The sequence below is a fragment of the Pezoporus flaviventris genome, unplaced genomic scaffold (genome assembly GCF_033815535.1).
Source record: "Pezoporus flaviventris isolate CSIRO_AGI_PZ_B2104156 unplaced genomic scaffold, CSIRO_AGI_Pfla_v1 ptg000013l, whole genome shotgun sequence".
Taxonomy (NCBI): domain Eukaryota; kingdom Metazoa; phylum Chordata; class Aves; order Psittaciformes; family Psittacidae; genus Pezoporus; species Pezoporus flaviventris.
The window spans coordinates 3834551-3862279 of NW_026892561.1; the positions used below are offsets into that span (position 1 = coordinate 3834551).

Sequence of the window (27729 nt, forward strand, 5' to 3'; positions counted from 1 at the left end):
GAAGCCAGTTAATATTGAAAAATATATACAAAGTTGCAGGAAAGTTTTCCCAATAATGAAGTGGTTGGATAAATCTCTGCTTTTAAAAAATACAGAAATGCTGCTTTTTAAAAAAAACCCCACCTTTATACCACCAAGTTATACACTGTTAAACAGTTGCCATGTTTCATCAGACAGGTAGAAGCTGCAAACTAACACACTGCAAAGTTTGTGCCTTCTGTTTTAATTTCTCTGTGGTGAAATGTTAGTTTGTAATGTGAGGCATATTAATGTATATATAAGAAAAGCTTCAGTTAACCTTTAAGAATGTACTAAAGAGAAGAAACAAGTCACGATTGAAAAATTATGTAGAACTTGAAGATTGGATTTATGTAAACAAAGTTTTTATGCTCAAATTTGTAAGCTAGTAGTCAGTTACTTAGAGCTTTTGAATGGTGGGAGGCAGATGACTTCGATGTATTTCCCTTCTGTCCTTTAAAAGTGTAGTACTTAATGTTTCTGAAGTTTTAGCCAGTGAATTATATTTGCAGAATACATGAAGAGGTAGAATATTGAAACTGCATATTTTTAAGTTCTTGTATTAATTTGAAAGTTTATCTCAAATAGATACGGTGACTGCCATCCGGTTTATTTTATTGGATCATTAGAGGCTGCTTTTCAAGAAGCCTTCTATGGGAAAGCTAGAGATGTAAGTGTGTATTAAAATTACTTTATTTAATAGGGGAAAAATGGAAATTGCTGTAAATGTTTCATCTTTATTCTTAAAAAGATAACTCTAAAATGTAGTTATCTTTTATTGTTTGTCAAATGTTACACGCATTTAGTTGTCTGACTGAAATACTTGGTTGTTGTTGTTGAAATTACAGTGAATAACTTACCATTCCTAATCATTCAGGCTGTGTTTTTATTGGAATCCTTTAGTCTTCAGGGCTATTCTATTTCTTTTTCTTTCCCCTCAACCCCTTGTCCCTTTTCTTCCTGAAATAATGGTGTCCTAGCACCAGATAACACTGGCTTGCGAGTCTTGTGGTTGATAAGTTCAACACTGTGTGTTGGTAACTCCTTTGAAGGATGACTAATGAAATTGTAAATTTAAATTGAAAGGTCTCTGAAATACAGTGTGCTTTTTTTTTTCCCCCTTTGTACAGCCTTTAGCTGCCAAATGAATTCCAGTACTAAGGTTTAGTTTAGTTTTTCTGTGCATCCAACCAGACATCTCAAGTTTCTGTTTTTCCATGCACAGTTTTCAAATCAGTATTTTAATAAAGCTAGAATGGGGATAGTTTATTTAAGTTTTGGTGACTTGATTCACTGAGGAGAAACCCAAACCCCTGCATAATCGAGCATAGAGAAAGCTGAAACACAAACAAGAAAATCACGCAGTTTAAATTTACTTTTTGTTGTCTTGATAGATATTTAATTTTAAAATGCAGCATGTTTTGGCTGCCTGTAGTTATGCATGTTGGAAGGTATGGTTATATTAGGGATAAGCGTGCACTGTTACAAATCTACAGTGTAGTATTCTTAAGTTCACACGTGCTTAACCTGTTGTACGTACACTCGAAATCTAGTGAATATTTTCATGTCTCTGTACAGATTTCAGAGCATAAATGGACACGTAATTCAGTGACAAAGTATTAATTTAGAATAACTCGTTAAAGTAGACCTTAATGCTGGTTTCAAAGAAATCATAATAATTCAACAAGATAAGTGTTTGAGTTAGGAAGCTCATTTTGAGTCATATTACCTTAAATTGTTGACAGCATATCAGTATAATCATGGACAAGAGCCTATTAGGAACTTTCATATGTAATTTTTATACCTATAAATCTGAAATTAATGCAGTGCAGTTACTTATCTTTCTAACACTCGAAGTACTACTTACACTGCTAACGTAGCACATCTGAAATTCATGTCACTTTCTATTTCTGATATTTTCCAATGTAAAAATTGCCTAAGTTTTGAAAGCTCTCCCTCCCAACTACCCTGTGAAATGACATGATTTTTATTGTAACATTCTGACTTTAAACAAAGGTATAAGAATATATAAATACCATTTAGTTTTACTCCTTTTTTTTCCTGTTACAAAGTTGGAGGTTTTTTCAGTACTGCCTCCTGGAATTCATAAGGGATACATTATTTTTTTTTATAATTGCACTTCATAAAGTAATTCAGTATGTACATCAGTGTAAGAAAAAAACTTAGGAGAAATTGCAACCTGTATGTCTTGTCTTCTAATTTATACTATGGAGGGCACTTAATTTTACCAGGGCAACAGATGAGCTTCAGGCACCAGCATTCTTCACTTGAAGTGAGAAATTGAGTTCCAAGAGTAAATAAAAACAAGATTGAAGGTTTAAATCCTCTGCTAGGCTTTTTGAACTTATATACTCATTAAATGTTTATTGGAGTGGTGGGATTACGAAGGATTTGAGTAGCTTCATCAACTGGTATATACTTAATCACTAAGTAAAACACTACATTTGATAGAGTGTTTCTCACGATGCCACACTCAATCCATCTTAATGAAAACCGCTTCAAACTGATTTAATTTGAGAGCACTTGGCAGCTTGAGTGCTCAGAGATCTTAGCCTTTTCTTGACAAATTCTCAATGCTGTCCAGAGCAGAAGGTGCACTCTACAGTTAGGTCTACCGAGACAGCCATCAGCTATGATTTAATCTATACTGTAAATACTTTTTCCTGCAAAAATATTATATATGAACTTGAAGCATTTTTGCAGAAATAGTTTAATTTGGTTTATTTTAAGAAAATTAATGTGCATCAAAATGTGTGTTTTAAACACAGGTTATGGGTTAAAATTCTTCTGAAGAAAGTTCACCTTGTTCTTTTAAATTTTCATGGCTTTTCATGTATTGCAAAGGATGGTAATTCATCATTTTTTAAGAACAAGTTACTTGAAAAATATATACCCTGTAAAAAAGTTTAGGTGTTTGTTAGCTACGTTTTGCTTAGCTTTTATTACTGTAGTTTTGCATTTTAGATCTTTAGATAGTTAAGACTAACATTCATGATGGGTAGCTTTTTGCTTTAGAGGAACTGGTACTTTTAGGAGCAATGGAATGATGTTCAGTGTAGCTCCAGTTTGAAACCTGTGTATCTCTTTAGCACAAAAATACAATAGCAAGATACAGAGCTTTGCTTTTAACAGCCGGCATCCTTGCCAATGAAATCTCCAGTTACCTCCTGCAGCCTGATAGTTGAGGGCATTGTGTGTTCATTTCCAAGGCTTATTGTATGTATGAAGAAAATATTTTCATTAGTGTTTTTTTAAATTGGGTCAGGGAGAGAGACAGAGGTTTATTAAATTAACAAGTTACTTCATGAAAGTCCTTTTCTACTTATTGTGCCAATTGGAAAGAAACGTTTCTGTGTTACATTAGTTTATGAAGAGCAAGCTTAGCTTGCTCGAGTAGCTGGACTACCATAGAAATAGCTAGACTTGATGCCGGGGAAGAAATCTTACAGTGGACAGTTTTAAGCAAGATGTTTGGGGAGGGTTTCTGTGTGACTGAAAGCAGTTTTTTGGGTGCCTTGTATTCTGAAATATCAGGGGGGTTATCCTAACTTAGGGCAGTACTGTTATTAATACAGGATCTAAATCACTATATTGAATCTCACTGAGCTATTTACTTGAATAATACTCAAGTATTTTCTTTTATTAGAGCTTGTTTGTCTTTTCATTTTTATAAGTGGTTGCTACTCTTTTATTAAGAGAAAGAATAAAGACATCTGCTTTACCTTTTCAGGAGCTCTTCTCTTTATATACCTCTGTCAGATCACCTCCTGCTCCTCTCTCAACCTTTCTGTCCACTGACTTTTAATAAATATGTGAAACATCTCTCTTAGCACAGATTGGTGTTGTCACCTCAATATATATTCCTTCATACTGAAAATGAGCCATGTTTTTCTCCTCCTTGAGTTCTGTCTCTTAGGTTCAATTTAGTGGCAGCACCATCCGTCTCACATATGCGTACTTTATTTCCTGAATATCTAGAAGAAATTTTCCTCCTGCCATGTTCAAATAAAAGCTTTTTTTTATATATAGCAGACTATTCCTTCATACAGAGCTTTCTGTGGTATCATCTGTATCTGTGTAAGTTAGAAAACTGCCCCTTGTAATTATTTCAGTTCATGAAGTTCATGCTGAACTCAATACAGAACAAAGATTCACAGAGATAATTATTCTGATAGAGCACATTATGGAAACAGCATTGACTACTCTGCAGTTGTCTTGTCTTAGAAATTTGAAGTCTGTCCTTCAGATGCTACCTTGAGGAGAGGAGGGAAGTTGTTCTGAGTCGCAATTGCAGGGTGGGTTTTTGGTTTCGTCTTCGTCATCTTTTTTCCCCCCATTTATTCCCTAAATAATGCAGAGTGATGCCAAGGAGCACAGCTTCACCAGCACCTTGTCCTTTGACTCCAGGCACATTTCAAAGCAAGTCAAATTGCTACTCCTACATTTCATAAGGGGCTTGATCATATTGTGTATCCTGGGTGTGCTTTGAAAATGCATCTGTAGTTGAGCTGAGGGTTGCTAGATGGAGAAATTACTACTTTATAGATTCCAATTAAACAGAACTTGAAAACTAAACTACACGGTCTGCTGGAAACTGTAGAGGACAGGTATACAAGTATAACTAGGTTCCCATGGAGGGTAAAGCAGCTACACTGTACTACATAAATTTGAGTTAAGTCCCATTTTAGTCACCTACATTTTTCTTCCAGTCCTGCCTGATGTGTGGGTTAACAGTTCTGTCCTTTCATTCTTAAATTAATCCTGAACTTGTGGATAACTATTGCTTAGGAAGTTTGCTACAACATACCAGCTCAGTAGTCTCACTGTATGCCTACACACCCTTTGTTCTTCATATCTGAAGAATAGCTTCATCTTTCGTATCTGAAAGGTTAGACCTGGGTATGGGTCTCTTCAGTATTCTTCAGCATCCTCTGTACTTGATATTAAATAGTGGATGTTTTTTGACATTGACTGCCACACTCTACATTTCCTTCTCTTTCAAAGCTTGTGATTTATAGATCTTCTTTGAGTTTGGTTTTAATTACTGGATATTCTTTGCCATTATGTAAGATTTCACTACAAGTTCAATTGATTGAAATAGAGATACAACAGTATAATAGGATCAAATAGTTGGAAGATGAAAGTAGACTAAATCAGGCTTAAAAATAAAATGCACCTTTACCTGGGAGAGTGGTTAGCTGTTTGAACAGCTTACCATGGTTCACATGGATTCTCTGTCACTGATGTTTTTTTGAGGCTAGATGTTTTACTGAAAGATAAAATTACTGAAGATTAAATTAGGAATTAGTTTAGGGGTATTTTATGCCATGTGTAATACGAAAGACCAGATGAGAACATTACTGGGATCATCTCACTCCCACTTCAGGAATCTGTGGGGTACAGTTTAGTTCAGATCCTCTTCTGCAAGGCTAGAGACTGGTTAGTACCCTGTGTCTCTCTGTGTTTGGTGTCTGTCTCCTTTCTTTTGACTCATGCAGGAGAATTTAGTAATGGTTATTTTCAGCAGGTTTTGTTCTGTTCTGTGTAATACACAGACAAAGCTTCCTATGAATCCCCATCTGCACTACTCCTTTGATTCTTTTTCAAAGTGGAGAAAATTTGAAGGTGTATTACTTCAGTGTTAGAGAAGGTTTGCATTCTAGTTAGGGAAAAAAGGGTTGTGCATGATTGAGTAGCTGTGTCCAAGGAGGCTGATCTCCAAGATCACCTTAGATGGGTGGATCAGATTGTACACTTCAAAGGCTTGAAGATGTGCAAATGTGTCCCTTTGTTCATTTGAATTAGCTCTCACTACATAAAACCCAGAGGAAAAATTAAGATCTTGATTCATTAGCCTACCAGCTTGAAAGAACATTCATGTCCTAGAAGATGTTACATCGTGAACGTTTTTGTCTCAGTCATTACTTGAACTTGTAAACCCGAGATTCGAAAATAACCATTCAGGTCTGTGATTTTCCTGACCCTTATGACTGTATTGCTATTCTAATTCAGGTTCATGTTCTTCTCAGATATTGAAGTCATGTTATTGGGTGATATCCCATTGGATATCCCATTACTCAGGGATTATCAATTCAGTCTCTCAACATGATGAAGATCTGTGTTTCTTTACGCCTCAGTGACAGCTTCTCCTTCATTTCTTCTAATTCTGTACAAAGTGCATTAACTTCTTTGAAGTTCCAAAGAGCAAAAATGGGCAAGTGGATGCCACAGCCATTTTGGTACATAGGACAGGTCTTTAATGTGTTCATCTTCTGTGGGAGTGCATGTTAGATTTCTTGGTCAGGTGTATCAGGATGTCGCTATACTTTGGATGATGTGGCAGAGAGATTTCATAGTGCATGGCTACAGCTGGGAGGACTGTGCCTGTCAGGGGCTGCCCTTCTACAGTACAGTGTACATCTACAGCCCACGTTTCCTTCCAGGGTGCCATGTGCTGGGCATACTCCATCAACAGAGCAAAATCAGGCTGGAGAGGGCTGCAGTGCTTCATTCCCAACACACAGTGGTCGGTGTGAGGCAAGGGAGCAAAAGTATGGCTGAGTCTCAGGCATTCTGAATACAACAGAGGCTGCAGAAAAGAAATGCTTGAGGTCTGGATTTTTTTAAAGCATTTAGACAGCCCAGATGCTGAAAAAAAACCTCGTTCTCCTGGCCCTTTTTCCTCTGAAATCAAATGAAACCTGGAGCTTAGGCTTCAAGCTTTTAAGTCCTTAAGTCTTACTGACATTGATGAGACACTGCCGAGTATGTTTGTAAATCCAGGCCTCTTCTGAAAGTTCCAGTGTATGACTGCCTGGTTTTCAGCATCCACATACTCTGAAAAATACATTTCTTCATCGCTTAAATTCCTAAAGTCCTAAGAGCTTTGGAAGTCCATCAGCTGTTCAGTACTTAGAACCTTTTTAGTATCTGATGCCTTCATAGGGATTAGTTAAAGTTCTTCCCTGTACGAATTTTTTCTTTCTTGGTTAAAATTTTATGTTAATAATATAACCCCTGAGTCGTTTTACTTTTGAGAAATCCAACACAGAACACATTAGTTCTCCATTAAGAGGCTTCTTTTATGGAAGCCAGGACTATTCAACAGTTTCATGAGCCTATTTTATTAATATTGACTGAAAAGTTCTCAGTGTTAGTCATCACAGAGCCATAGGATATACTCTGATTTTTCAAAGACTTGAAATAAAAGCAACAAAACCCTGCTTGTAAACATATACTACCATGGATTAGTACAAACAATTAAAAATCATTAAGACCCAGTACAAAACAAAACACGAAAAATCCCCGACAGCATCAAATTCCAAGCTGTGAGCCTTTTGCAAGAATGTATTTTTCCAAGGAAAGAATATCCCTGGCTTCCACGAAGATTTTTTCAAAGTCATGTTGCAGCACTTCAGTTCCTCCTGCTACCTCTTTTCGTTTGTAGTATGTCTGTGCCTGACCTTAACATTTTGGATCAATTATTAGACGCAAGTACAGTCTTTTATATGCGATCGAGTTTAGTCTTTGCATGGTGAGATTTGTTGATGCAACAAAAATGTTGATGCACGTGTAAAGTAGCTCAGTGTAAACACCTATTGTGCATGTGCCTGTTCTGTTTACTAAAATTTGTCCCTAAATCTTTAAGCCTAAAACTGTACATATTTTGAAACATTCTGTTGTATGGAATCTCATATTTAACAGTTTCATGGGGTTGTTTCTTTGGAAGTAAAAGTGTTTCTCAAGAGCCTTTTTTTTCTACCCGCTCCCAGTGAAAAGAGGAGAGCAAAGCCATCCGCTTACCACAAAGCAGTGCCACCACAAAGGAAAGATTAAGGGTTTAGAGAGAGGTCAATGTGGGTTTTTCTCTAACTAAACACTTTCCTAAAGTTTCCTTGTGGAAAAAATAATGAAGTCATCTCAGAGTTTTTAAAGAATTTTTATTTCTTTTTCACCGTCTGCATTCGCTTGTCTTCTCAGCATGGATGTTTAATCTTTCTAGGCTTTGTGAATTGGTCCAAATGAATAAGTGGTGAGCTGTCTCTCTAGGAGCTAGAGGCTTATTCTAAGGCCCTAATCACTGAGTAAACACATCTTTGCCCTCCCTCTCTTACAACTGCTATATAATAGTCGAGATTCTAGCACAGTAACCTGGATATTGCAGGGATCGACGCTTTGAAATGCAGAATGGCTGATCCTCAAAAACAGACAGTGCCTGATCTTCCCCTGCCTCTTTCTTCTTTTTAAATTAAATATCACCACAGAAATGCTGTTTTATTGCTTGATATTGTGCATCAGTGCCCTGGATTTTCAAGTTTAGTTTCAGTCAACATTGTTGGCTGCACTTATATGGATCTCTGCATGTTGGGCTTATTAATGGCCCTTCCTGGCACATGTGTACGTGGTTCTGAAGAACAGTGAAATTAAATTAGACAAACATTAATGCAAATTACTAATCCCTTTCCCAAACTCTAATGTTCAAATGTATTCTTCTTTTTATAAACAGTCATTAAGTTTTATCCAAAGGCAGTATATGAGGTGATAGCCATACAGGATTTTTTACAAAGACAGCTTGTCTCAAAATTGCATCCCATCTCAGCAAATATGTTGAAGTAGGATTTTGAAATACGGTAATATATATGGGTATGTGGGAATGGAAAGCTGTGATTTTCTGAATGGTATTTATAATTCACTGAATACCAGATATAGCATCGTAGAATGGTTTGGGTTGGAGGGGACCTTAAAGCTCATCCAGTTCCAACCCACTGCTGCTGGCAGGGACACCTTGCACTATAGACCAGGTTGCTCCAAGCCCTGTCCGACCTGGTCTTGAATACTGCCAGGGATGGGGCAGCCACAGCTTCCCTGGGCACCCTGTGCCTCAGCACTCTCACAGTGAAAAACTTCTTACTAATATCTAATCTAAATAAGTTTAAATCCATGCCCCTTTGTCCTGTCAGTACCTGCCCTTGTAAATGGTCCCTCTCCAGGTTTCTTGTCAGCACCTTCAGGCACCGGAAGCTGCTCTAAGGTCTCCCTGGAGCCTTCTCTAGGCTGAACAACTGCAACTCTCTCAGCCTGTCTCCATAGCAGAGATGCTATGGAGGTGCTCCAGCCCTCAAGAGCATCTTCATGGCTTCCTCTAGAATCTCCCCAACAGATCCATGTCAGTTGTTCTTCCCGTATCCAGGAACACTGTCGCCCCATCACAGAAGGCCACCAAATTTGTCTGGCACTATTTGATGTTAGTGAAGCCATGTTGGCTGTCACCTCCTTATTTTCCATGTGCCTTAGCATAGTTTCCAGGAGGATCTTCTCTATGATGTTGCTGGGCACAGAGGTGAGACTGTCCAGCCTCTATTTCCCCAATTCCTTCTTTTTTCCCTTCTTACAGTGGGAGTTATGTTTCCCCTTTTCCAGTGGGAACTTCAACACCTAATTTCTCAAATATGATGCATAGTGGATTAACCACTTTACCTGCCAATTGCTTCAACACCTGTGGGTGCATCTCATCACGTCCTGTGGATTTGTGCACCTTCAGGTTCCTTAGATGGTCTTGAACCTGATCTTCTCCTACAGTGGGAGAAGTTGCTAGTGGGAGAACTAGCTGTATTTTTCTCAGTCAGCTGTCTATATTTACGAACATATAGACTTGCTTTCCAAAAGGTTGTCTGAGGTGTCATGGGGACACAGCACACCTCTTTGCTGCTGGCAAAGAAGCTCAGACATTACTTGATAGGGTTTCAGAAGAACTCGGCCCAAAATTATCTTGTTTCAAGAGGCCATAAACACCATCCTCAACATCTGCTCTTTGATAAGATATAAAACGAGATATATCAGCACTCACAAAATCAATGTGGGATTTAATCCACATCTCCTGTGCCATTTCTGTTGTGTCTTACACATTTGCAGCGCTATCATTTTTTCAGGTTGTTTATAATCGTTTCGTATTGTAGATGCTATTGTATCAAGAGGTGTGTTCCTTGCTTGGGGAAATGTTCCAAATGTCTCTATTGGGCAGCAAGCCGAAAAAAGTTCACTCAGTTTCTTAAGCTAAGGCCCTTAATAAGGTTTTTGGCTTTCGGTCAATTGTTATTGTACACGTTCATGCAATATATCGTGTTCTGATACCTGAAATAAAATATTAGGAAGCATTCAGAAGAATTAAAGATTTGGAGGGATGGGCCATTTGACTTGAAATCGTCTGGGTTTTTTCCCTGGTGTGTCCGTGTTGAGATACTCTGCAGCCTTGATAAACACCATAGGTTTTACTAATGCACAAATCTGCAGCAGTAATTTGTAATTACTCATTATCTGAGGATGTTTTCACAGATCTTCTTTCATGTCTTTTCAGAGAAAGCTTCTTGCTATCTACCTCCACCATGATGAAAGTGTACTAACCAACGTTTTCTGCTCACAAATGCTTTGTGCTGAATCTATTGTCTCCTATCTGAGTCAGAACTTCATAACCTGGGCATGGGACATGACAAAAGAAGCAAACAGAGCAAGGTAAGACTCTGGACTGTAAGTGGATCAGCTTTTCTTTTAAGAAAGACCCGAATCTCTGTGTATCAAATCTTCTGCTGCTTGAACTAAATCTATTTGAACTAAAAACTTCGTGCTTGTTCTTAGCTGATCAATGAAGATGTGGTGATGTTCACTGAGAATTGGACTGTCCTTGTCTTCATTACAAAGAGACTTCTTATTACTGTGCAGGAAAAAATATTTGAGTAAACCATTTCCTTTTTGTTTTTTTCTTTTGAGTTTATTTTACAAACATAGTTCTAGGAATGCGTCTTTGCAGTTTTACATTGCAGTGCCATAATATTGCGTGACGCTAATTGTATGTGTATAGGTGTAACTGCATTAGAACCATCTGGTGAAATAACTACAGTTCTTAATGAAGACCTTACTTTAAGAATAGCATTCATGTCATAAATGAATATTAAAAAAAAAGGTGCAAAATAAAGATTGCAATTCATATGAACTTTTTTGAACTACAGTTTTCACACAGAATGTTGCTTTGGTAATTTTGATAGGATTTGATATAATAAAAGCCATCCTATGTCTTAGAGGTACCATCAGTTTGCTGATGGATAAATGAATTAAAAAACTCTTTATTCCACCTCTTTCTATGTCTTTTATGTGTTCCTAATGAATTTTCTTATTTTTATGTTAAGACCTCTCGATTAACAATTCTATGATTATAGTTATATTTAGAAATCAGATTTGTTTGGTTTTCTAACTTGGTCCTTATTTCATCACCTTTATTTACACAGAAGATGACTGCTTGCCAGGATAATGTCTGGCGGATATTACTGTAATGAGAGTTATTATAACTTTTGAACAAAAGATGCAACAGGCATTTGAGCTGGGATAAATTTGTCACTTCTGTTACACAATTCCATTGATTAGTGAACAATTAAAAATACATATTTCTGTTTCATTCTTTTGTGGCTTGCTAGAATAGAGCATTCATCTATTCTTATTCTTAACTATGTAAATTGTAGTTAGTATTTCTTTACTAAAAGTGGAGATGGAGAACCGAACAGTCTCTTTTTCCAATACACTTTATAAATGACACTTGTGTTTCACAGGAATTCCTTGCTTGACCTCCTGCATTTCATCACTGGACGAATCAGCAGCTATGTTTCTAGTTTAAGTTGTTGTAGAGAAGAATTAAAGGTTACGGAAAAAAGCAGTTGCGAAAACAGATTAGAAGTTTTAAAAACAGCAAAGAGAGAGGAAAAAGAAACATCTAGGTTCTTTCATGGGACCAAATACATAGACTGGAAAGTTGCTTAAGTCTTTTGGTATTGCCATTCATGGGCAGTAAGGAGCCTCCTCCTTTTCTTTTATCCCACAAGTTGGTGTAGAAGGAAACACTATTTCTAAACCATCTGTAGTGGCTAAGTTCAGTTGACTACCTGCTGTTCTATTGTTCCCTTTTCTATTTAATTCTCTAGTTTCTTTTATTTTACAATGACAAAAAATTGCAGTGTAGTTTCTTTTGAAAAACTGTGTTTGAGGGGTTTTTTATGACTGACGATCAACAGCCATGTAATTGCTTTGTTGTGTTTTACTAAAGAAATCTATTAAGTAGCACAACTTTGATACACTAGTAATAAGAGTTTGCAGGTTACCGAGACACCTGTGGTGACCAAAGCGACAGAAGCTGCTTATTAGAAAGAGCCTGTACAGCTGTGTCCTATTAACTCCTTATGACACTTCTTAAAACACAAAATAAAGGGCTTGTTTAAGGCTTTATAGCTATTCTCAATGAACCTACTCGCCGATTATGCAGTGCGATAGGGTTTTTAAGCCTTCATTTTTTGCTTCCTCTTAACAACAACAAAGAAACTGTCATATTAACAGTGAGGTCAAAAAATAGTAAGGGGTAAGCAAGGCATGCTGGCTCAAATGAGAATAATTTCTTGGTTGTGTTTAGTGTCACATCCTGCTCCTCAGACTGTGATTTCTTTGGAGGAGTCATGATGCTTCCTTCTCCCTTTGGGAAGTGCCAGTGCACTGTGGGCATTCCCATAAATATATACTCAGTACCACCTATTTAATTACTACCCTTCATTATGTGACAGTGGTCTTGGAGCTTATTTTGTTCTATATCCCTATGAATACAGTTCAAAGCTTTTTATTTGAATGGTGGCAACAACAGAGGGAACTGCTTTTTGCATGCTGGTGTAGCCCAAGAGCAACTCATTTGTGCTGTTACAATTGCATTAGTGAAAAAGCAGAGAAATCAGTCCCACTTTATTGACCTCAATCTATAGGGACACCTAGAAGTCAGTAGTAAAAGGCAGGTTTTCACTATTGTAGCATGGCGTGATTAAATTCAAATATAAATACTTTTCTCAATAAGCCAAAAAATCTGGAATGTTCCAGTTCTTTTTCTCTGCTGTTCTCTTTCTAACATTTATGGATACCATTCTACTCCAAAAATAGTAGTTTCCGTTCTTCTCACTGATGAAATAGGGGTCCATCCTGAATATTATATGACAAAACCAGCTCCAAAATCTTGTCATCATTTTAATATGTTTCTTGGTGGACACTGATGTAGGGGTGTGCTTTGAACACTGTGTTACTGTACACTGGCACTTTTCAGCTGGAATCTCTAAACTATGTTCTTCAGCACCCCTTGCAATGGAGCAAAAAGTTCTGTATGTAAGATTAGGATGAAAACACTGTGTGCAAGACCCAGGATAAGTGTTAGAAGTAGTGCAAGAGCATGAAGAGCATAAGCCACCCAGGACTGTTACTGTGTCAAACTGAAGGAGAACTCTAGTTAATACACTTAAGAGGATGATTTGATTTGGCTTCTGTAACTTTTAAGTGCCTCTGATGTAAAGTTCATAGGAAAGGAAGCAATTACCTTGGGTAATGCTGCAAGTTATGAATCTTTTCATTAGTACAGTAAAAAAAAAATCATAAAAAAGGGCACAAAATAATAAATAATTAGCCTTCATTTAGGAAATCAAAGTGTTTTTATAATACTGTTAGGGAATCTATGTGACCACCTATAGTTTAGACTTCAGTTTAGTGAGCAACAGTTTAGAATATTCTTGTGATTTGTGGTGTCCATGGTCAAAGAAAGAAAAAAGCCCACAAATCTACACTATTATCTTTTACTTTTTTGTTATATTTCACTCAATTTGTGGTAAATCATGACTTAAAATACACTGTTTCCTTTCCATTGCTTGCTCTGTATATTTGCTACTGTGCCACCCCAAACAGCAGAAATATACTTAAAGGAGGTGTCGGGGCAGTAGTAATGGTGTTGAAAATTCTGGCCCTACCTCTTGGTCCAAGCTTGTGGCTGCAGCATCTCACCAGCTTCATCGGGCTATAGCATGGGCTAAATGATTCCTGAGGTTTCTATGGTATAGATAAGCAGGAGAGCTAGATAGAAGCAGCCATAGTTCTGGCACTTTCTGACCAAAAAGAGTTGACTGGTTAGCATCATTCCAATTTAATTACATGTGTGTATTGGAGGTGTGTATATATGTATGCATGCACATGCCTAACTTTTTTTGTTGATTCATTAACATGTATTAATGTATTTGTATCCAGGACAGATATACAGTGAATACATATATATACATGTATATCTTCACATGCTTGCATACCCTTATGTTTGTACACAGCATTTACAAACATAGATTATGCATAATATTAACAGATTTCCAGCGTACATTGTTTGCCAAGTAAAGCAGTGCCAAAACCATAAAACAGTGACTCGAATGCCTGCAAGCAGCCTTTTAGCTTTTCATATCGTTGCCCTTGGGCGCTGTATTTCAAGGTGTTGCCAGCCTTTCTCAGCTCTGATGACAGGTACTTGTTAGTTTTAATGTTCAAATGATAGTTTTTCACATTGCTTAAGCTTAGGAAAGAGTTAATTGACTAAAGCGCTTCTCAGCAGCAGGTTGTCTTCACCTGCAATTTCCGTCATCAAGTAATTAGCCATATTCACAGTTGCTGACCCTTAATACTAACCTACTGAATGCTGCATGCCTGGATGAAGACCAGTTGACCATATTACTCCAGCTCCCCAATCCTATTTGATCCTTCAGCAAATATATTGCAGGTGTGGGGTCTGTGAGCGCTGGACTCAGTGAGTTAATTTCTCACCGCCTCTTCAGCAGTGACCGTAGATCCTGTATATGTTGCTTGAAAAACTGCTGGACGTGTTCCTTAGGCACTAAAGCCTTAACAGGTTTCACAGAACAGTGTGAAAACCTTTCCTATTGTATTTTGTAATACTTTCTTTAATTTACTTTAATAGCAATACAGTGCCAGTCAATAAAAACAGGTCAAAAGTCTAATTAATGTTTTAAAAATAAAGGTTCTCAAACACCAAGTGAGTTTGTCATTTTCTGTATGGTTTGTTTTGAGGAGAAAGAGGAAAGAAGGTGAGGAGGGAACCCTTCTGTTCCATGATTACATCCCACCCGCTCATTTTCTCCTTTTCTCCTTTGCTTTTGATTTTAGTGGCGGTCTTAACAGAATGTCAAGATCAATTTGCAGCATGGTTTAACTCAAGGTTTGCATTCTGCCAGCAGCGATTGTCCTAACAAACAATGCGGTGTGTTCTTGTAACTTCAGAAGCTTTTAGAAGGCTCATGGCAAGGGCAGCATCTAATGACTTTATTAGTGTAGGGTTTCAAAATGGGCTCAGTAATTGTTTGCATCTCTTTGTCATCTAGTCATAATTACTGCATAGTATTGTTAGGGGTTGTACTTGTGAATAGTTTCCTAATAGCACTGAAATGAAGAAAAAAGGGAAAAGGATAAAAGGTGATTGTCTCTTTAGATGGGGAACAAAACAGCCTGTGTATAGATGATGGTTAAACTGTTTATTATACACCCACCAGAAAAGGTAAACTATCACTGCTTAAATATTTATGTGCTTCAAGGTAATTTCATGTTAGTAGTCTACAAATGTCCAAATTTGGAAAACTAAAAACCAGCAGAGTGCATTTTAATCTGGTTGTGATTAGTAAAATATGGATGTCTCCATAATATTCAACTATAAATAGAAAGTAGTCTCTCTCTTAATATGATTAAGGTTTACAACGCATTGTTTTATATGCCTGTAGGGATGTTTTAAGGTCATATGAAAAAAATTGTTAAAACCACAAGAATTAACTAAACTTGATACATTTGTAAGCATATATTTTTAAGTCCACACTATAAAACCAAATCCTAAAGCAGGTTCTGTCCCACCGTACTCAAACTACAGCCTAGTTATTAAGCTTGTTGAGCAGAAAAGGTGAAAGAATAAAACTCTGTAGTGCTCTGTGCAAAAAAAAGGTGAAGGCAGAAGAACAAGTAGTCAAGACAGACTTATTGGACTATTTTGAGGAAGGAGGAAGAAGTCATTCACAGGTCTCCATCTAACAACAGAAGTCCCCAACTGCACCAGCGAAGTCTAATGCCAGATTAGAAATGTAGAGAAATTTAGCTGTGTGTATCCATCTAAATCAACCACCAGAAGAAATCATTGAGCTGGCAGAGTCAGAATTGCTTGTACCAAACTGCAGCTGGAAGGCGTGAATGCATCTCCTTGGTACTGCAGGGTGCCAGATCGGGACAAAGAATCCTTGCAGAAGTGCAGATGCCCATCCTCTTCCTTTAGGTTAGGGTGACTGTTGTGACCTCTCGCCTCTCCTTTTTGTTACCATTCTGACTGCCTGTGGGTCTTCAAGAGCTTCAGACAACAGGGTTCAGCCCATGCCTGGCCAGAAGGTTCAACTGTACCTGCATTGCTTCTGACCAGTGGTTGTCTGGTCTCATCTTCTTTGTGAGGGAGGTTTCTCAGCATTTCTCCATAACCAGTGCCAGTACTTTGCTTTCCCTTCCTTTAGACAGTTCACACTAATACATATCTGAAGTTTCTCTTGCAGCAATCAATGGCAATTACATCTTGGTACATCCGGTAGGCAATGAGGCAATTCTCTTTCTTTGCTGCTGTGTTCTTTTGACTTACATATCTCATATTTTACTACACGTTCCTTAAACTAAGAAACTGAGTTTCCTTCAATCTTTTCCTTGTAGCTTGTCCTTTTGTAGACATTTTTTATTGCAACCTTCTTATGGTCCTTCTATAATTGGTTTGCATCATCCTTCTGTAATGAGATGCGCTGTGCCTGAAGCTGCCTTCTCAGTGCTAAATACAGAAGGAGGATTATTTCAGGTTGTACAAACCATTGTTCTGTTTACTCACCCCAATATGATGCTTGTCTTCTTCCCATCATGACTTTTCTTCTTCTCTTACTGCTTGATTCTTATTCTGTATTTGTGCAGTTGTTCCTCCTACTTGGAGACTTTCATGACCTTGTTGAATTGCCTTTTACTTGTCAGGACATTTCTCCAGTTTGTGAAGATTATTCTGAATCCTTTTACTGACCCAAATGTGCTTATAGCTTTCCCCACTTCACTAGCATCTGTAAAATAACAAAACATGCTCTCTTTTCTTATCTAGGTTATTACAGCATCTACCTGTAGCAAGCTTTGGATATTCCTTAGCAAATCATATTACATGCCTTTCTGATATGATAGGCAATAATCAAAACTACCACTGATATGCAAGGGCATTTTGTGTTTTCCATTTTTAGCACAGTATTTTAGCAAGGAGTCTAGGTATATTTTATTTATACTTTTATCAATGTTTTTGTTTGGGGTCCAATGGTAGCCAAAATTAATGAGTTTCTAGAGGGATGTGTTTTGGACCAAATGGGGTTATGAAGTATTCACCTAATCTGTTTGGACCTTCCAGGATGAAATCAGAACTTCCACATTTTATGAAAAGATAGATAACCAACCCATCTAGGGTTTACTTTTGCATAAAGAAGAAGTGGATAAAATTCTGCTTTTTCCGTCTGAATCCCTGGATATTTAGCGTGTGGATGCTAAAGAGGGTATCCATAATTTGATTCAGGCTGCTTTATACATCTTTAAACCATGCCTTGTGTCTGTTGCTCATTCTCCCCTCATGTTTGAGTCAACAGTTGTGACCCTACCGATGTGGGTAAGACAGTAACTCTGTATTATGGAGACTATGGATAGCAACCTTATTTTAATATACCATTTCATGACCTCAGCTTTTACTTTTATGTAAAATGTAAATACCTAACACAAAAATGTTATTTTTACATTAACATTTTAATGAGCCTTATGTTGACTTTGCAGTGTATAGAATTATGAGGAAAAAAAAATCAGAAATCTTGCATCTTTGATATTCAGCATTGTTTTCTTCATGCTCAAGAAAGGAGTTACCTTCTTGTCGCACCCATTTCTGAAGCTTTAAAGCTTCTTAAAGCAAGATTGATCTTGGGAAATATCTGGCCATTAATTAATCACTTTTTTTTTTCAGCCAAAATCATCCCAGTTGTGGACTGAACACCACTTCAGACTGAAAGGGAGTAGATATTTTACAAGAGGTTATCACATTTTGTCCTGTGGCTGCTTTTTGCTTTTTGAGCAGGACTTCAGGCTAAAATGTTGCAGCTAAAAGCGTCTCCAGTGCAGCCTTTCTGCTAAAATGTCCTTTGCAAGAAGCATAGTGGGCTCCATGTGCCAAAGGGCCTCATTTTAGGAGGAATTTTTCCAAAGTTTTCCCACCAGTGTGTAAAAATTAAAAGTAACTAGAGGAGTATTTGTATGAGCAAGACTGTAACATATAATCACATCTCTCTTATGTTGGTACAGAAAATAAGGAAATTTGATGAAAAATCCTATGCAGTTTTTAGTATTTATTTTAATACATTTTATCCATACATTTGAGATCAGAGTTCTCTGTATGGAAGGGAATTTGCCCTTTAGTGTACTAGACAAATTTGCCAGTACAATTATTAATTAACCTGAAGGTGCTGGGGAGAGTTTAAGAAAAGCAAAAGCAAAGGAGAGCTTTCCATTTTTGTTTGAACATACAGAAAACATTCCAAATATAGCATCAGGTGGCCCTCTTTGTGCATTTCAGGGTACACTACAATGTATGATATGCAGCTTGCTCTGCGTTAGTTTCCTTTTGCAGGTTTAATTGATTAATAAGAAAAGAGCTAGAATTTGCATTTTAGGTTTTGTTACTCTTACTGCAACTATATCATGTCATGACTGCTTGACATTTTTTATTCATAATGTCTTGAGAAGGTAGTGTAATTTGGGGATGGATGCAAAGCTATTAATCCCATCAGATCGTATCATCAGTTTGATTCCAGTAGGTAACTAAAAACTGGTACCACAACGGAGGACAGTCATTGAGTAGTTAATACTTAATACACTACTACTACTACTTCAGTCATGACTGGTAGGTAGTGTCCATGTCTTTGAAAGCCATACCAGTCACCACTTTTCTGAGTGGAAAGAGAAGGGAGACTGAATTCCTCTGCTCCTTGAGTCCTTCCTCTAGATCAAGCCAAGAGCAGCAGGTAGCAGTGCTATGATGTACTGTGATTTTGTCATGGAAATACAGAGGACTCTTATTGCTCAGAATCATTGATTCTTTTCTAAGTTCTGCCTTCAAATACTCTTCAATTCTTTTTTTTTTCTTTTTGTAAATTCTTCCTCTACTAACAGTGGGAATCACTTTGAACCAGTTCATATTGGAAAATACAGTATCACAGTGTGGAGCCAGCAGTGCCTCTCTCTTGCGTTCTGTTTGGAGACTGGGCACCAGAGATGCTCTTAGATTACTGAATTATTTAAGTTGAAATATTTAAGGAATGTTTACATTTTTTCTAAAATGTTTAGCATCTTAGTCAAAGTTCAAGACCAGGTTGGACGGGGCTTGGAGCAACCTGCTCTAGCGGAGGGTGTCCCTGAGTGTGGCAGGGGGTTGGAATTAGATGGTCTTTAAGGTCCCTTCCAACCCAAACCATTCTATGATTCTATGATGATAGCTTATTTGCTTGTTCATATCTGTGGTGTGGTAAGGAGGGATCTTGTGTAATCACAGATCTAAACTTGATTACCGATGTAGATCCTGTCCATTTGAGTAACAAAAATGTGAAACAACATAAAACATGAACAGGAGATACATAAAGAAACAATGAGATAATCACAGTCATTGTAATGATGAAACACCTCCCGTCGGGAACAGCTGCCATCTCCCATCCTAGGGTTTGGCTTTCTCCTTTGGGCTTCTTCCCCTCAGAAAGGCAATACATATTTTGCAGTGTAAATAGGTATCATATAGATCAAAAGCTTTCCAGGGATCGAAAAATCCTGAGCTTTGAGATCAGCACTTTTGATGATCACACTTCGGCCAGAGGTGGCCAATTTTGTTGTTAAAAATTAAAAGCTGCATGTTCTCACAGAAACATATTATTGCTAAACCCCAGCATTTACAAAGTTCTACATGGCATCATCTGGCATCGGGAGCTATGCTGGACCACAGATTTAAGTTGTAATAAGTATTGCCTTTGGTTTTGAGACTCAGTAATACTTTAAGCTTTTTTTTCAGTAGAATTTTAAAGCTGTTATTTATTCATAATTGCCTCTGGGAGTCTTTTAAAAGTAGTATTAAATAAATTGCACATTGTGATGAAATTACAAAAAAGTTATGCCAGGAGTGTATTTTAATAGCATGTGTTGCATATTAGCTGGTATGATAGTATTCTTCTCTGGGGACACTAACAACCTACGAATATAGAATCATACAATCATAGAATCATTAGGGTTGGAAAGGACCTTAAGATCATCCAGTTCCAACCTCCCTGCCGTGGGCTGGGACACCTAACAGTAAATCATATCACCCAAGGCCTCATCCAACCTGGCCTTGAGTACTGCCAGGTATGGAGCATTCACAACTTCCCTGGGCAACCCATTCCAGTGCCTCACCACCCTAACAGGAAAGAATTTCCTTCTTATATCCAACCTAAACTTCCCCTGTTTAAGTTTTAACCCATTACCCCTTGTCCTATCACTACAGTCTCTAATGAAGAGTCCCTCCCCAGCATCCCTATAGGCCCCCTTCAGATACTGGAAGGCTGCTATGAGGTCAACTCTTCACACAGGTTATCTTAGAGTGCACATGGAAGGGTAACTGGTGTGCAGTGATCAGCAGCCCTGCGCTTTTAACTACAGAGTGAGCCATGTCTAAGAATTAATACCTATTCAATCTCATTTTTATTTCTTTAGATATAAATTTGTAATCTTTTTAGGGTTTGTTTCTGCATTTGTCAAACCATGGTCAGTTCTCATGTTTCTTTTGTAGCTTTAATAATTGCTGCTTTTGTTGCTTAGGGACTCATGAAAGAAGTAAGGAAATGATGCTGCCTGCCAAAAAACTGTTACTTTTCTTGATGAACTTTATTCTTTAACTTCTGAGATTACTTTTATTAATGGATTTTTCCTTTGTAAAAATGCTTTTTTTGCCTTTCTCATACTTCTCCCTCCTTGAATATTCTTGTAATTTCAAACTAAAAGGAGTGGTAGGGTGCCATTTGCCCTCCCTTTCTGGCAGTGTTCCTCTATTTCCACTTTTGGTTGGAGATCACAGTAATCCAGCATGTTGTGGAAAACAGTTCTCCCCGGAGGGACATCTGGCTCTTTGATGCACTCCACAGGCAGTTCTCTTGGCAACACTGGAGATGCCACTGAAAGATCTGGCACACTTCTGTTCAGATGAAAGTAAAAAACATCCCTTGTTAGTGATGAGCAGAGTAAGATACTTGTTGTTGCACCAAATCGTTTTGGTCCTACTTGCATACTTCTGACAGTCAATATTAGCACAGAGGAAGGTTTTTTGGGTTTTGGGGGTTCTTTTTCTGCATATGAATGTGGAAGAAAGTAAGAAAGTCTTCAAATACAGAATCAGTAAAGGCAGAAAATGTGGGGGGGGGGAAGCAAAATCAGTTAAGTAGCTGCAAAATTTATTAAGAGGTATGAGAAAAATCTGAATGGGGATCATGAATGAAAATTCAATTCCTACCCATCTAAGAAAATGTAAAGAAGAGATGTGTTACAAGTAATTGCTGAGCACTTACCACTGACCTGGTGAAAAGCATGTGAGTTGTCACTGATGAATAGGAGTTATATGGTGTAGACACTGGAGATTGCTGCTGCTATCTCTTTATCCATTCTTTGACTACCTTAATATTTTTGTTGGCTTTACTGCATTTTAGTTCAGTGGCCAAGTGGAGTCTTGCTTGGTTCCAAATGGCAGGATCTGTTTTGATGGATCATGTTAGTGAGAAGAGTTTCTCATGTGTATTCTCTCTGCTCTGAAGATGGCATTGATAACCAGTGCTGTAATCTAGACATTCATTATTCAAAGTTGGAACTCCTGAGGAGACGGGTTGTTTCTCATTCCTCCCCTCAAGACAAAAGCTGCCTGATGGCAGCAGTGGCAAATCTGTGGCATTCGGGTCAGAATTAACGTGAGCTGCTCTTTTAACTAGTATGTGGGAGAGCTGAGCAGTTTGTGACAGCAGCAGAAGAAAGGAGGTTATTTGAAAGAGAGGGACAGGTGGCACCAGTGGCTGTAAGAAGTGGTCCCAAGAAGAAAAAAAACCCACCATGATGGAAGATGTTGGCATCTGGCATCTGTTTTGCTGTTACTCAACCAGGAGAGTAAGTGTACACTTACAACAGCTTGGCACGGCATGCCATCTTCTGTAGCCAGGGAGCTGAAACCTGTTCCCAGCCTTGATTATAGAGAACTCAAAGGTATCATAATCTGTTAGGTTCTATATAGTCAGCCAGAATTTCAACATGTAAAAATTCATCTCCTGGAAAAAACTTATTTGGGAAATCTTGGAACATACTGAAATACCTTCTTCATTCCGAATTCTCAACGTACAAAGCTCATACCTATAGAAGTGTATTTTGAGGCTGAGTTATAACAATATTTTGTTTTCCCAGAACAACCCTAGTGCTTTTCTTCTGTGGTGCATTGAAGACAGTTGAACCGTTTTAATACACAAATTTCAGGAATTCAGTTCAATTGTCCACAATCTTTATTACCTCTAGGGGTGAAACTTTGAACTCACCTAAGTCATTTTGCAGCAGAAGATCACCACTGACTTCTGTGAGGCCAAAGTTTCCTGGCATTGAACAGCAAACATCAACAACTGTTACTTAGTTTAAGAGTTTATATGTCCAGACTTTGTGGACATTTTATTTTATCTTTATCAGATGGTATTTCTCTACATAGCTATTTTTGATCTAGAAGGCTGTATTTGGTGGTTTCGATGTTGTCTTTGCATGCGATCATTCTGAATCACACAAGACAGAATCAAGGAGGCAAGGAAGAGTGTTTGCCAGTAACATTTATGGCTTTGAAATACTCTCTGGCTACCGCTGTTCATGGCCTTTCATCCAACTATGGCTGTAGTTACACTACAAATTGTCTCTGAGGAGAAGGATTTCTTTATACTTCTGGTGCCTTGAACAAGCCCTATGTTGTACTCATCAGGTTTATCAAGTTTTTAGCAATCTTATTAGATACAATATATATTGATTAAGAAAAAAATTACAATTTTGAATCTTTTTGGTATCTTTAGGAGAAATTACTTGGAGTGCTTGACATTTTAATGTAGTTTGTCTTTCCAAATAGATTTGGCTTCTAATGCATGTGACAACAGGACTTTGCTCTTCAGTTACAGCATACATTTCAGAGTAGTTGTTACCTAAAATATTATCATAAGGCATAAGAAAACACACGATTTAAGTTGCCTTTCATGAACATAATTAAGAATTAATAAGCCTACCAGTGGTTAGTCCTCAGAATTTCCACTATTTTGCCTTTTGTGACCTGTGTTATTAAAAGTCCATTATTTTTACAGACTTTATTAAATTGGATCTTATTAAAGCATTCTATATTTGCATTTGGTCTTTCATAATTCATTATTATTATGACATTTACTTTTTACCATCAGATCTGAAAACATATCATAAGCTACCCTTTTCTCTTGAAAGAAATGCTAATTTCAAACAGTCCTCTAATGGAAGAGAAAAGCTTTATCAGTTTTTTCATTTATTCAAGATCGTGTTAAGAATACTAATGCTAGACTTCTGTATGCTAATATCCAACAGCTTTTTTTGGTCAAAAGCTTAGAATTATTGTTTTTTAGACCACACTGCTAAGTATGTCACTTGCAGGGCACTAGTACAAAAGAAAATACAGTTCTGAAGTACCACGTTTTAATTCTATGACTGATAAAAACAATTTCTTGCTCTTTTGTTATTATGCTTTCGTATGAAATGATACTATCTTTATAGTTTGCCATGTTTACTAGATCATGGCTCTGCTTAGTTTCTCTTTAGAAGTTTTAACAATTGATTAAGCATGATTTTATAGGAGGAGTTAGTTTTGAATTCTAGGCTGCAGAGCGGTTTCACAGGAAATGGAATTCTCCATCAGATAAAATCACTGTCTCAACTGGTTATTAATTGTTTTCATTTAGATAACCCAGGTCTATCATATTTGTAAATATTCTCATAATCATAAGAAGGGATAAGGAGCTCTCGAATTGAATGCAGAAGCCTAGATGTTGAATAGTGAGGTAACAGTTAAACTGTTGAATTTAGCATAATTATTTATTTAAACACTCTACAATGTTAACTTCCCCTCACCCCCATAGGTTTCTGACGATGTGCACTAGACACTTCGGGAGTGTTGTAGCCCAAACAATTCGGACTCAGAAGACAGACCAGTTTCCACTTTTCCTCATTATTATGGGGAAACGGTCATCTAATGAAGTATTGAATGTAATACAAGGTACGGTTCTTTATACTTATTATTAAAAGTATTTATGTGAGTAAAGTGAGTGAAACTGTTAGAAGATCTTTGATAACCTTTTCTTTTTTAAGATATTCAGAATATGAATTTGTTGCACAAAACAAACTTTCAGTTGCCATGACATAAATAGCTACTATTCATAAATGCATTTATTAACATGGTATTAGAGACTGAAGTTGCCATGACTGTAGAAGAATCACAGTTTGGTTTTCATCTTTTTAAATTAGAAGCCGAATTTCCTAAATGAGGAACTATATTTAGTGTTCCAAATTTATATCCAGATACATCCCTAATATCCAGAAGATTTTGGCTGCACTTTTTATGTAGTGCCAGAATGCATTTAGTTCTTTGCGTGTAATTCCTTGTTGATATGTGGACTCTTGCATGTAGTGGGCTAATGTTTGAACATGAGGTGCTTTTTTTCCACACTGCAGACCTGCCTGCAGTGTGGAGACCCCAAATCAAACCTGAATTTAAGTTGCTAATATTATCTCACATGAATGAAGCTTTCTGGCTTAGATGAGCAGTTCTTTCTGGCATAACCATTCCTCTGATTTCTTTGTGACAGCAAGATGACTTAGAAGTGGAGTGGTGCCCTTTGACTGCTGTTCTCAGTAACTCTTCAAATTAAAATACATCAAAGAATGGCTGCCTCTTATTTCTTCTGCTTTCTCCACAAGTTTGCCTGCTTGACATTGTGTCCTTGTTTATTTATTGCTTATATCTAGCAGCCTTTATTCTAACCTTCTTATATTCCTGAAGAAATTTGGCCTCAGGAAATACTGCCTTTTGCAAAGAGCATCACTGTTTCTTTCTGCATATGGAATTAATAATTTTCTTGAGGAATCTGCAGTGCTCCTTTCTGTGCATAAAATCATTAATCTTGCATGGATTTTGTCTCCTTAGTGGGACAAAATCTGTGCATTAATTCATGGTACTTCTGTCACTTACAAAACTTACTTCATACAAACAATCTTATAAATAGATTGTCTTGTTTTTATAACTGCAACATAGTCCAGCACCTGTGTTATCCCACTGAAGCCAGTGGTACTTACTGGCTTAAATTATTTAACTGTTTTAGCAACTTGGTGATTTGAAATCATAATACAATGCAACTTTATATTATAAAATAATCCAAATTATTTCATTGCACTCATTAAGTTTTAATGATTCATCAGCCTTTCTGCAATCTTTTGAACTAAAGTGATCATCTATTACAGCCTTAAATCTATCCTTCAGCAAAAATCAAAGTGTGCTTGTTGTTTTCCCATGAATTGGGATATCTTTTAACAATATGCCCTCAGATGAATGGTTGTCTCTGAAGTCATGCATGTTGTAGCATGTGGGATAACATTTTCTGCTAAGGTAGCAAATGCTAGAAGTGGGAACAATGAGGCCTTTCAGGGCTGGGTGAGAAGGCATGTTTACAGAAGAGATACAGCGATATAGAAACTTAAGTCCCAGTGGTGTTTATTGAAATGCAGACTGAGTTTGCTTTCAATTTTTACTTTTTTTTTTTTCTGGGGTTGGAAACTATGGGGACAGTTTTGGTGTTCTTTAGTGGTACTGTGGCTTTTGATTAGTTTATTCCTTTTAAAATATTGACCAGCATCACCACTATAAATCTAGCTCTTGCTGGTATTGTCCTGCTAAGGTCCGAAGAACGTTTAGGCTGGCAGATGTTGAGTTTATAGTTTTTGACCATTTCTCAAGGTCTTTTAACTACTATGACAAGTGGCTGTAATGGGTAGTCTAGATTTCAGTTTAGGAAGAGAAACCAAAGGCTGAATGCATCTCGGTAGGAAGTTAAACTAATCTTTCAGTCTTACTGAAGACTGGACACACGCTCGTAGAAAAAATGTGAGGCGACACCTGTTTTCCTATGCATGTGCTGTATTTGTGGATATGTATACACAGATACTTACTTTTCTGCTAGTATTAGCTTTGCAAGAAGGAAATACACTGAAAAGAATATATTATAATAGTTGAAATTTTACTACTAGTTATACCTGAATAAAAATGCGTGGGCACAAATCCAGTCAATCCCTGAATCCTGGTTTGTTTTCTTTAAACCAATCCACTTGAATGCTGCCGCCAACATCCTACCTTTTCTTACCTGGCTAAGCAATTGCTTCAGTCTCCTTGATCATTCTAAAACTGATAAATCAACTCCGTGTCACAGAACCCCAGGTACATTTCTCTCCTTCAGTGTTAGGCATTAAAAGCAAAACTGAAGTTATTCCATGCAAGCACAAAAGCAGTTGTTCAGATTTAAACCACCTAAAAATTTAGCCTGTGATCAACATTATCAACATTTGTTTGTAAAAAAAAAAAACGGTTTGAATTTTCAATAAAAAAGGCAAACTAAAAGCATTCTGCTGAGATATTTGCATTTTCTACTCTTTTTTTGTTAATCTGGCTGTTTTTTATGGATTAATTCTAAACTGACTTTTTTTTTTGTTTAATAACTTTAATGATATGAAGTTCAGCTATCTTTCCTTGTTGCTAGGTAACACAACAGTGGATGAGCTAATGATGAGGCTGATTGCTGCAATGGAGATCTTCAGTGCCCAGCAGCAGGAAGACATAAAGGATGAGGTGAGCATTGGAAGTTACTGCAGATACCTGCTGGCTTCCACAAATCACTGGGGATGCAGAATTAACCAGACATTTCTTTAGCCAGTGAATTTGGGTATTATACGTTTTAGTGTCTCTTCCATCATCAGAAATTAAACATATCAAGTCTCCTTTGTGTATTCATTCAGAGGATCTCAAAAAACCCCTCCTTATTGGTCTTGTCATTTTTAATGTTTTTCTTTTTTCTGAATATTAGTCATGAGTTTACATTTACAGTGGTATTACAAAGGTTAATATGCTCATAGAAGGAAACAACAATCCAGTTTTTTCCCAGTGACCAGCTCCAAGTCATAGGTAGAAACAAAACCAGATTGATATATCTTAAGTGTCTACATGTAGAAGGGGATTGAAAAGCAGCCTTCACCAGCACTATGCCAGTACTGAATCACCATTCAGAACAATCCAGAATGGGTACATGACAAGACTTTTCAAAACCAGTGTTTCAATTACACAGAAGCAGACACAGTGAGGTATACAGTTGAAAGATGTTTATCTGTTACTCTGTAAATTGAGAGTGACATTTTGAAGTAATGAAGTACTTAGGAATTTAAAATAATAGGTGTGTTGCCATTCAAGGTTTTTCTTATGCTGTTATGTAGACATTGATTGACAATAATTCACTAAACACATTCTTCACATTTAAACCTTGTATCTCATTAGTATGAGATTTACTGATTATAGTTATAATAATATGAAGGCAGGGTATCTGCACTATAGTTCATTTTCTCTTCTTTATTTATGCTACCTGTAGTTCATTGGTAAATGTAATTGATTTTTTTATTGCATTCTAACAGGAA

At 37.2% G+C, this 27729-nt stretch overlaps 1 protein-coding gene across 1 annotated transcript in view; it reads left to right on the top strand.

The window, feature by feature from the left end:
• Positions 1–27729, top strand: part of FAF1 (Fas associated factor 1) — a 169834-nt gene that overhangs the window by 112762 nt on the left and 29343 nt on the right. The window contains exons 12-15 of the mRNA XM_061451261.1: positions 607–688; positions 10394–10548; positions 24138–24274; positions 26805–26893. Of these exons, the coding sequence (XP_061307245.1) occupies positions 607–688; positions 10394–10548; positions 24138–24274; positions 26805–26893 (463 nt within the window). The remainder of the gene's footprint in view (positions 1–606; positions 689–10393; positions 10549–24137; positions 24275–26804; positions 26894–27729) is intronic.